Source organism: Lycium barbarum, chromosome 6, assembly GCF_019175385.1.
Source record: "Lycium barbarum isolate Lr01 chromosome 6, ASM1917538v2, whole genome shotgun sequence".
NCBI lineage: Eukaryota > Viridiplantae > Streptophyta > Magnoliopsida > Solanales > Solanaceae > Lycium > Lycium barbarum.
Genome location: NC_083342.1, coordinates 110,919,962 through 110,932,162, shown reverse-complemented (window position 1 = coordinate 110,932,162; position 12,201 = coordinate 110,919,962). Strand labels below are relative to the sequence as shown.

Below are 12,201 nucleotides of genomic sequence, written 5' to 3'. Positions count from 1 at the left end.
ATTTTGGTTGTGTTCGCCTCCTTTTATATTTAGAAAGTTGACAATTTAAATATCCTACATGTCATGTTTATAATCACAAGATTCAAAAGATATTTTATTATATTATACACATTTTTAATTTAGAACCACAGGATTTGAAAGTCTATCTTTATTTCTTAAACTCCGTGTCTAGTCAAACGCAGACACTTAAATTGAGACAGAGGGAGTATATGCCAAATGAAGGAAATGAAAGGACAATTGAGATACTGCGAACCCGTAGGGACTTAAAAAGTAAACACACAAGAGGTAGAATTAATGTTCAACTTCTGAAATGTACACACGTTAGTCCCTGCTTAGAGTACAATTTCAGTTGCTTTTTGTACAACTTATTGTTGTTGTGCCCGTCCACCTTGGGCGTTTATATATAATAGATAGAAATATAAAAAAAATATAAGAAAAATATAGAATAGAAAAATAGACATATATTTTTAATAATGTGGTAATATGGGACAAAGGGAGTAATTCATTTATTATTCTTAAAATTGAAGTGCATACGTGTATACATGAGAAGATAATAAATATTTAGTACTATGACATATGTCCGCGTGGGATTTATTAATTCTTAAAGAACGTGAAAATTCAAAAGTGAATAAGTAAAAGTACACAGAGGAAATAAATTTGTGTAGGAGAATTAAAATTGAACTGCATACGTCTATACATGAGAAGAGAATAAATATTCAACAAGAACGTGAAAGGTCAAAAGTGAACAAGTAAAAGTGCACGGAGGAAATAAATGTGTCGGAGAATTAAAATTGAAGTGCATACGTTTATAAATGAGAAGGGAATAAATATTAAGTACTATCACATATGTAAATATTCAGCAAAAATGTGAAAGGCAAAAGTGAACAACTAAAAGAGCACAGAGGAAATAAATATGTGTCGGAGAATTAAAATTGAAGTGCATACGTGTATACATGAAAAGAGAATAAATATTCCATACTATGACATATGTCCACGTGAGATTTATTAATTCTCAAAGAACGTGAAAAGTGAACAAGTAAAAGTGCACGGAGGAAATAAATTTGTGTAGGAGAATTAAAATTGAATTGCATACGTCTATACATGAGAAGAGAATAAATATTCAGCAAGAACGTGAAAAGTCAAAAGTAAACAAGTAAAAGTGCACGGCGGAAATAAATGTGTCGGATAATTAAAATTGAAGTGCATACGTCTATACATGATAAGGGAATAAATATTAAGCACTATGACATATGTCCACGTGGGATAAAAAAGTAGTTGGTTAAAGTTTACAAGTTATATAGCTTTTGGTACAAACATTCATTGCGTGTACAATTTGTAAAGCTTTGGGTACAAGCAGGTATTGCTGTGTTGGTCCTCCTTAGCCACGTATATAGAATAGACTAGATGGATTATGCCCGTACTGCGCACGGGCCCAACACTTCGGATTATAGTGTATTTATGTATATGTATATATATATATATACACTATGTTCAAAATATGATTAATATAACATTGTAGTTTGTGCTCCGTATCTAAAACTTTATTTTATTCGTGTTTGCTACGAAAATTTATTAATATTTTTTAAAAGAGAAGACTTGTTTAAAAGAAAAGTATTTTTCTCTCTTTGAGATAAAATAATAGCAATATTTAAGCATCAGTTGATACTTTCAATTTTAATTCGATTAATTTAAAAGTGTAAAATACTTATTATTTTTTATCAAATTTTTATTTGGATAATTCTAATTCAAATTATTAAATTAATTTTACATGTTTGAAACGAAACAAAGTAGAAATTAATTTTCTATTTAAACGAAGAAATACAATTTTTTAATTTTTGGTAAATATTCTCGGTTTAACTCATTTTACTTGTCATGTTGTCTTTTGCATAGTTTTTTAAGGAAATGTGAATTAGAATTATAATTTGACTAATTTACCTTATTCATTATTTGATATTCATTTGATATTAATCTCTTTTCACATAAAAGTAATTAAATTGTATCTTATTTTTTAAATATATATATTTTAAGTATATTTATTTTAGTAAACATAACAAATAAATGACATGGCGGAATAGCAAATACAACAATTAAATATTTTGAAGAAAAGTAATAATATGAGGTTCATGTTTTTTGCTGTGTAGTAATTTCATTTGCTCTCACTAATGGGTTAATATGCATGTGGCAATGAATTCACTATTATTGACTTGATGGGGATACTTTGGAAATTACATGAATATTGTTTTATTTTTTAGTATATGGGGTGCACATGTTTTTTTTTTTTTTTTACGTTGCCTTTTTTTTTTTTTAATATATTGGGTTCATCTTTTTTTTTTCATGAGTTTGGAGAGAGTGGGGTCCACTTTTTTTTTTCATGAGTTTGGGGAGGGTGGGGTCCAGGCTTTTTTTTTTTTTTAAGAGTGACTGTCGACGAAGCATGGGTAAACCGATGCTTGTATATAGTAGAAAAATAGAAATATAATAAAATATTTCTATCTATACTTTTTAGAAGAGTTGGTAATATAAAGTATAAAACGTCATTTTTTTGCCATTAAATAAAAAAGTGGGTGGGACCACAAAAGATTTTTTTACTCTTAAATAAAAAAGTAGGACCGAACACGGACGACGATTTTGCCTCTATAAACCGACTCTTCTATATAGTAGTAATAGTAAAGTAATACATATAATTTTTTTATCAAGTTTTGATTTGGATAATTCTAATTCAAATTATTATATTAATTTTACATTTTTTAGATGAAACAAAGTAGAAATTTGATTTTTTATCTAAATGAAGAACTTCTATTTTTTAATTTTTAGTAAATATTTTTTGTTTAACTCATTTTACTTGTCATGTTATTTTTTACACGATTTTTTAAGGAATCGTCAATTAGAATTATAATTTCACTAATTTACCTTATTGATTATTTGATCTCCATTTAATATTATTTTTTCTTTTATGACACTAATCTCTTTTCACATTTATTAGAGTAAGGAAAAAATGAAAAAGTAATTAAATTCTATCTTATTTTAATATATAAGTATTTTAAGTATGTTGCTGTACAATAATTTCATTTGCTCCCACTAATGAGTTGATACGCATGTGGCAATGAATCCATCATTATTGATTTAATTGTTTGATTTTCTAAGCACTTTTTTTTTTTTAACATTGTTTGTTTTTTTAATATGGGATTCATTTTTTTTATTAATATTGCTTGATTTTGTTAACATGTGGTCCACGGTTTTTTTCCCGTGAGTTTGGATGTGGGGCCATGAGGATACTTTGGGAATTACATGCATATTGTTTGATTTTTTAGTATATGGGGTGCACGTGTTTTTTTTTTTTTTAAATATTGGGTCCATCTTTTTTTTTTCATGAGTTTGGAGAGGGTGGGGTCCACTTTTTTTTAATACTGGTTGGTGTTTAATATGGGGCCCACAATTTTTTTTGCTTGATTTTGTTAATATGGGGTTCACTTTTTTTCCCCGTGAGTTTGGATGTGGTGGGTTCAACTTTTTTTTCTTTTCCTTTTACTTATTGTAGTTATAATGATATTTAACACTTATTGATAAAGTTTTTAAACTCATCATTTATTGTTTTTAACGATTTTTGCACTTGTCTTATTTTAAAATTTTACAGTATTTTCATGTCTTTTACTTTAAATAGAATACGCAATAACTCTGTTTCTTTTGGTCTTTTAAAATGACTCATTTTCTAGTGAAAGTTTACTTGATATTCTTTTTTGCTACCTTTTCACAATTACACTATAATAAACTCTCCTATTCAAAATTATTCGCTCACCTTGTTTTATTTTGGTGATTAAAATTTAAAAACTCAAATATAGTCAGTAGATCTATTCTCTAGGAAAAGAATATAACAATTTAGTGATATTCTTATGCTAATTTATTTAAGTGTATACAATTCTTAAATTAAGTCAAAATGAATTTAAATTGTCCTAAAAAAAGTTTATCAGGCTTGCTATTCAGTTTGAGCAATTATATTAACTATCTAATTTAATCACTGTCAATTATTTCTAGACTTTGACCTATGGTTGGTATTTAATATGAGATCCACAATTTTTTTTTAACATTGTTTGTTTTTTTAATATGGGATTCACTTTTTTTTTTAATATTGCTTGATTTTGTTAATATGAGGTCCACTTTTTTTGAATACTGGTTGGTGTTTAATATGGGGCCCATATATATTTTTTTTAATATTAGTTGGTGTTTAATATATAGGGCATTTTACATAAATAACAAACATTTGGGGTTTAATCAAACTGCATAGCTAATGTTTCAATATTTAGCAAATCAGCCTAGCTCCCACATGTGTATTCAATTTTTTATTTTATTTTTAGCTGTATTCATGAATACAACAATTTTTTCCCACTGTATTCATGAAATAACTATCTGTATTCATAAATTGACTGTTGTATTCATGAATACAACAAGTAAAAATTGAATACATATAAACCAATAATTACACAAATACATCATATTTTCCGATATGTATACAACAGATACAGGCAAAAAATACAGTATAAAACATTCATACACCAAAAAATTAACAAAGATGTCATATTTTCCGGTATGTATACAACAAATACAAGCGAAAAACATTGTATACACGGTAAATATACAACAAAATAAAGCGAAATTTTGAATTTTTTCCAGATCTGATCGGAAAAAATTCCGGCGATACAGATCTGACCGGAAAAAATTCCGGCGAATACAGCGTGCATCTGGACATTTTTTCTCCGACGCCGTTCTGAGTTTTTTTCTTCTTTTCCGACATAGATCTTAGTTTTTTTTTTTCTTTTTTGCTTCCAACAATGCTCAGATGTGTTGTATCTGTTGTATTCCGAACGACATTTTGGCATTTTCGCCGGAGAAGATGCACGACATTTTCGCCGGACAGTGAAAAAAAGGGCACGGCATTTTCGCCGAAGCTCCGGCGGCGATGGTGGCCAGCGGCGGAGCAGTGGGGAGAAGAGGGGGGAGAGAAATGGGAGGGATGGGTTGGAAGTGAATAGTGGGATGAGTATTCTATTTTGTGTGTGTATATATATATGTAGTTACTAAATGGTATTAATATACAAATGTTTGCTATGAGAAATAATTAAATCAAACTATAGCTACTAAATGTCAATACCCACTATATGTTTGCTATATCACGTAGTTATTCCTAATATATATGGGGCCCATAATTTTTTTTATGGGCCTATTTAATACGGGTCCCATTTTTTTTAAGGACCCTTTTTTTAAGGGCCCACAACGGACGACCAAAAAGGACTCAACTGGTGCTTCTATATTGTAGTAAAATTACTATATTGCTGTGTTGGTCCTCCTTAGCCACTTATATATAATAGAAATTACTATAATATGGTTAATAAGTAGAGGTTGAAAATATAAAATTTTGATCGACAACTTGCATTTTGTGTTCGCTTTTATATGATACGATTTCTTTTGAAGATTCACTCAATTTTCTCTTCGATAATTAATTGTAAAGATAGGTTTACACTTATTGATTAAAGATAGACGTTTTTCCGCACGTGAACCTTCGTTTGCAAATCAAAACTATCAGATTTGCCCTTTAACTATGTAAAATGGTTTAAATTCACTCTTAAACTTTGAATAACAAGGTTATCGTTTTAGCGGAAGCAACACTGTCTTCTTCAACACACATAACCTCTCAACAGCTACATCTTTATCCCGTGAGCTCAAATTCACCACGCTCAAGCCTCAAACCAACAACAACTAGGTCTTTGTCTAACAACCCCCCCCCTATTTGCCCTATTTTCTTTGTCTACCTCAAACCAACTAAAAAACTCAAATGATGATTAATTGCAATCACTAGCGATCTAGAACTCTATAGCAACCTCCTAATGCTAAAACAAACCAAAGTACATAATATTCAACTCCTAAAACAGTCCCAATAGTGTCATGGCCCGGTCAAGGTGGGTTATAGTAACTGAGGGTCAGTAGTGTTCTAGAGGTTGTAAAAGATGAAGGTATGTGAGGATAGCCTGAATGTGGTGATTTTTATGTGGAATTTTCGTTTGTTCTTTTTCTGAGTGTCCGGGGGCGGGGGGAGGGGGCGCAGTGATGAAGTAATGATGGATTTCAATTTTTAGTTGGTGTTTATCAAAGTGGAGAGAATCAATTGTTATGATGATAGTTGATTTGGAGTTTGAGGGACGGGGACGAGAAAAAAATGAAATATTGATCATTTCGCAAAGTTTAAGAGCAAATTTGGATCATTCATATAGTTCAACGACAAATTTGAATCTTTTTCCTCGTAATAATGGCCCACGTGTTGGAACACCTCGATATAGTCTATAAGGACGTATCTAGGGGTAAAAACACAAATAACCACTTTTCATCCCATGTAATTGAAAAAAGTCATGGAGTATGAAATTCCGTGATAATGAAATTTCACTTGTGCATGACCGTGGATATATTTTGACATGGCTGAAAAGTGGCATGCAGGGGCGGATTTAAAGGGGAGGGAGGGTGTTCACCCGAACACCCTCGATAATTTTTTTTGCTATATATAGAGTAGATTTTTTTGTGTTTATGTACATATATAACTTTTGAATACCCTGAATAAATGCAGAAGGTTAGCTCAAGTAACTAGAGTGTTCAAAACTCTCCAGCGTCCAAGGTTTGATTCCTACGGACAACATTTTATTTTTATTTTTTATGTTTAGCTTTTTTTTCTTTTTTCTTTTTTCGAACTCCATAAGTGAAAATCTTGGATCCGCCACTGATGACAAGTGAGCGCTATTTCTACCAAATCTAGCTCATTTTTTACGATGGTTTAGTTGACCCTCAACTATCAATGGATGACAAATCTAGATCATGTCGTAAAATCCAAGGACAAATTTGTATCTTTATCCTTTTTTTTTTTTTTTTAAAAGTAATTCATATATATTGAAAAAGTTGATTTTAGGTAAGCTGACATATTGCTTTTTACCAAAGTCATTTTCAGCATTCTCCACATCATTTTTTTGCGCGGATTGCCCTTCAGAGGCACTAATCTTTAATTTTTGTCCCTCGAATTGTTTATCTTTTATTTTTGTCCTTCGCCTAATATCTTGAAGTTTGGAGTTCGAATCTCGGCTCAGTAAAAAAATTGCAAGACAGAGTTTCATAACAAAATTAGGCTTATTCGGGCAAAAGTTAGGCCTTAAGTTAGAGTTCTGCAAAATTCCAGCTGAGTAATTTTTTTTTTTTTTTTTTTTGCCTTAATGCAAACCTCTACCTTTTGCCTAGAGTTTGCCTATGCCTAAGGCAAAACTCTGCCTTAAGTAGAGTTTACAGTCAAACTCTGCTTTAATATAAAGTCAAATTCTGTCTTGCGAATTTCAAACTCTGCCTTGCCATTTTTGTTTTAATTTTTGATTGAGCGGGTGTTCGAATCTGGAACCCAAGAGTTTTATGCGAAGGATAAAAATTAAAGACCACACCTTAGTAAGGAATTTCGTGCAAATTGCACACTCCAGATTAATTAAAAATAAAAATATATTTAAGCTTATGCAATTTAAAATTAATTAAGTAGTATTTAAAATTATATATTATATACCTCATTTTTAATATATAATAAACTAAATAATGTAAAACTTATTAATATCAATATCTGAATTCTTGCATTAGGTTTCCACATAATTTCGAAGACCATAATCAATATTAGCCTATTAGGTGACCACCTAGAAGATAATAGTGAATAATATAGAAGCAGATAATATTATTTTCTTCTGGGGTTTTTTGCTCTTTCTGATAAACCCTAACCATATCAACATCTCCAACATTCATAGCTCTGCTCTAACCACCTAAGGTCAGTGTATTGTTTTCTTCTTTCTTTCTCTCATACTGCTTATTATTGCTATCTAAATTCTGCTTTAAAAACTTCTTGTTTTCATGTTTTATAGTAATCTATTTCTTTGATAATTCTACCAAGAATTGGGACTCCTCATGGAACCCAAGGTTCTTCTTTCCTCAACATCAAGACCCTTTGCTCCAAATGGAACTTTTCCCTTTTCCATTTCACATAAATCATCTTTTCTTCATAAAACTAGAATTTGTCCAGTGACCCATCTGGCTATATCAGCAAACCATTTTGGAAAGACTCAAATTTTGGGCAAAAGTTTAGCTTTTGGAGAAAAGAATGGATCTTTATGTAATTTAAAGACTCCATTTTTGGGCAAAAGTGTATCTTTTAGAGAAAAGAATGAATCTTTATGTAATTTAAGGAAACCCCAGGTGCCTAATTTTACAATTAGAGCAGCTGGTGCTGTGAAGAGAAGGAAAGAGCTTCCTTTTGATAATGTGATTCAAAGGGATAAGAAGTTGAAATTGGTTATGAAGATTAGGAAGATTTTAGTGAGTCAGCCTGATAGAATTATGTCGCTTCGCGAATTGGGTAGGTATAGAAGAGCATTGGGTCTGGAAAAGAAAAGGAGATTTATTGCTTTGTTGAAGAAATTTCCTGGAGTGTTTGAGATTGTGGAAGAAGGGGCTTACTCACTTAAGTTCAAAATGACTCCTGAGGCTGAGAGGCTTTACTTAGAGGAAATGAAGATTAGGTATGAAATGGAGGATTTGTTGGTTGTCAAGTTGAGGAAAATATTGATGATGTCTTTGGACAAACGGATTCTGTTGGAGAAGATTGGACATCTGAAGACTGACTTAGGTCTTCCATTGGAATTCCAGGATACAATCTGTAGGCGATATCCACAATACTTCAAGGTAGTTCCAACTGGACGAGGGCCGGCACTTGAGTTGACTCACTGGGACCCTGAGCTTGCTGTGTCTGCTGCACAGATCGCAGAAGAAGAGAATAGGCAAAGAGAGTTGGAAGAGAAAGATTTGATCATCGATAGACCACCAAGGTTCAATAGGGTGAAGCTTCCTAAGGGTCTTAAACTTTCAAAGGGTGAGATGAGAAGGATTAGTCAGTTTAGAGATATGCCTTACATTTCTCCTTATGAGGATTTCTCTGAAATAAGGCAAGGTACTCCGGAAAAAGAAAAACATGCATGCGGTGTGGTTCATGAACTTCTGAGCCTCACAGTCGAGAAAAGGACTCTTGTTGATCACCTTACTCATTTTAGGGAAGAATTTAGATTCTCTCAACAGCTGAGAGGCATGCTGATAAGGCATCCTGATATGTTCTATGTCTCTTTGAAAGGGGATCGGGACTCCGTTTTTCTTCGTGAAGCTTATCAGGATTCACACTTGATAGAAAAGAACAGGTTATTGCTCATCAAAGAAAAGCTTCGCTCCCTTGTGTCCGTTACAAGATTCAATCGGAGAACCACTCCACAAACTGATTCTGACGGAACAGAAAAATCTGAGTCCAAATATGGAACTGATGCTGAGGAAGGTGAAGATTGGTCTGACATTGATAACTTGGGGAGTGATGGATTTGATGATGGCGATGAAGATTCCGATGATGACTGGAGTGATGATGGTGATGAAGATATACCTCCTGACTTCAGTGACGATGAAGGTACTGTTAACCTTGAAGACAGGAAACTGACTAAAAAAGTTAATGGTACAAAGGAGGAAGAAAAGAATCTAGTCCCTGTTTTTCCAGATGGCCGGCCCCGGGAACGCTGGTGACAAATATAAACTTGTGCGTGAGATTATTTCATGCATGAAAGACATTGTAAAAGATCTTAAGTTACAACATCTGCTACTAGCCTATTACATTCGCACGAAGTTTGAAATCCCGGGTAAAAGGTTCTTCCATTCTTTCGACACCCTGTCTTTTCTCTTAATAGGCCTTGGCTTAGCATATTTGCATCAGACTTATGGTTTGATGTTGTCGTTAAGTTAAATATCTTTTAGATTACACAGCTCCTATATGCTTCTGCTGGAAGTGGCATGTGAATTCTTAGTTCTGTACTAATTGAGGCGCTAAAGCTTTCAAATGTTAAGATTGTTTGCCAGATTGTAAAATGTGGCTTTACATAATACAACATGGTGCTCATGGCTTATTGACTCCTGCTCTTTTCTGTTATGTAATTCGAAACATATAAGCATTTGTCTTTCAAACCCTTGCTCAGATCAGTTCTCCATCTTAAGAAGTGATGACATATATTGCCCCAAGGGATTTGGTTCAATGACAAAGATAGCACACACCATAGGATGTCTGGTAGGCGCACATTACGAGTTTGAGTCCTGTTGTGAACCAAGTCTGTTATTTAAGTGAAGAAAGGTCAAGGGCCCTGGCATTAACTACGAGTTTTATGAACCGAGTTTGGCTGGTGTCTAAGTAAGGAAGGGTAGAGAGTTGGGCATTAACTACGAGTTTTAAGAACCGAGTTTGGCTGGTGTCCAAGTAAGGAAGGGTAGAGAGTTGGGCATTAACTACGACAGATTTTCCGGTTATACAAAGGAAGAAAGATCTGATGGCATATATTTTTGGCCAGCTCTCTAAAGTGATGTGTTTTTTCTTGTGAACAGAAGGTTGTGGAATAAATGTCTTCTTCCCTTGATCACCATCTCCAAGTCATCTCCAAGTCTAAACCAAGTAATAGATGCCACCTGTATCATTATTTGGTTAGTGGGTTCTACTCAAGACAATATCAATGATATGAATGCTAGAATTATCAATTATAAAAATCAAGTTCTATGACTCTTAGTTCGATGTGGCACGTCTAATTTTTAATTTTGGTTATGACGTTTAATTTAGAAATTTTAATTTGATCGAAGTGCTCTATATACAATTCAATTGTTAGGAGTAAAAGATAGCATGAATTGTCATCTACATTAGCAATGCAGATTTATCAAGAGGCAAAGTGAAATCTTTCAATCTCTTATTTTACTATGTTCAACTTCATGCATTCCTCTATCCGGAGTACATTGAAAAGCAGTTAATATACAAAATTCTTTAGCTTTTAATGGCTCAAGCTTCCTTTTATTAATTGAATTAGCTAAATATAATTTGTTAACAGTAGCCATTGTTAGGCATTTACACTCTTTAAAAAATTATACATATTTATACGAGGCAGACGCACGTGCGTGCCCAGATACCAGTTATATATATAAGCAGAGAATGACAGTCAGTACTGCACGGTTTGTTCTGTACTCTTTCTTGTATTTCTAACGGTAATAAGTATTTAATCAGATTATGTAGCTTACTGATGTTGTTGGTCACTAGTCACTACCAATGTTTCTAGTCCATTATATTCTTGAGCAGCTTCACCACAATGTTCCGCTGCTACAGCCATTGTCTTATCGTGAATATTATCTGGCACCCATATATTACTCTGATCAAAAAGCAAAACCATATCTCCTATTGAATCATTCTTTATTATCACAGTTAACATGTGTCATTATAAGATGTAAGAGCCATTTTTCAACATTGAACCTAGTACCCTAGTTGTTTGTGGGAATATGGGGACCTCATACTTTGTTTTTGGGTTCCAAACAAAGAAGATCATTTACTTTGTCATTTATTTTATCTTTAACAGTGATTATCGTACAATTATTTAAAAAGTTGCATGTTTATACTAAAGCAAGATTCATGTAGATAAGGTGATCCACGTTGAGCTATATATGAGCAAATATTTACCTGCAACGGGTGTTTATACCTAACTAAACAATTAACTTTAAGAATCAACAAAGCAAAGTGAAAATGCATATCACTTAATCATGGTTAAGTATTAAAAAGTGTACATGCAAGACATATGTTTTACATTCATTGATTTCGTGTAAACACAGTCTTCCGAAAGAAACGAGCAATATTTCCATGTAATGTCCAACTTTGCCTAAAAAAGAATCTTTGTTGTCCTATTTTCTTAAAGTTCATGCCACCTTCTGCACTATCTGTTGATTTAAAATTAGATCAGTTATTTCCAGCTGTAAGGGCAATTCAGGGGACGAGGCGTAATGGCTGGTTTGGTTAAAGTTAAAGGAAATCCATAGATTTACATTTGTCTTGATGTACCCTTCTTGAAAGGGTATGTATATCTGGATATTTTATGGAAAAGTTTAACATATACGCTACAGTAAAAATTAGCAAAAAAACACAGTAATACACAACCCTATAGTGATCAACTAAAAAGGCCGATTCGTGCTGCACAGGGCTCAGAACCACTCTCTATTCGGAGTTTCTCTATTTTGAGGATCAAACTCGAGACTTCTCTTGCCGCGTGGGGTCCGCTCCCTACGTGGAGTTTCTTCATTCCCAAGCTACGA

The 12,201-nt window shown here is 32.9% G+C and overlaps 1 protein-coding gene across 1 annotated transcript; it reads left to right on the top strand.

Annotated features, from left to right (window-relative positions):
• Positions 1 to 7,706: 7,706 nt before the first annotated feature.
• Positions 7,707 to 9,999, top strand: LOC132645469 (protein WHAT'S THIS FACTOR 1 homolog, chloroplastic). The gene has a single exon (XM_060362465.1). The coding sequence runs from the start codon at positions 7,969 to 7,971 to the stop codon at positions 9,616 to 9,618; it is 1,650 nt and encodes a 549-aa protein (XP_060218448.1). The 5' UTR covers positions 7,707 to 7,968; the 3' UTR covers positions 9,619 to 9,999.
• Positions 10,000 to 12,201: the final 2,202 nt, after the last annotated feature.

Bases quoted from the DNA above. Each gene is read 5' to 3' on its own strand.
- LOC132645469 (XM_060362465.1), top strand. From the start codon at position 7,969: ATGGAACCCAAGGTTCTTCTTTCCTCAACATCAAGACCCTTTGCTCCA.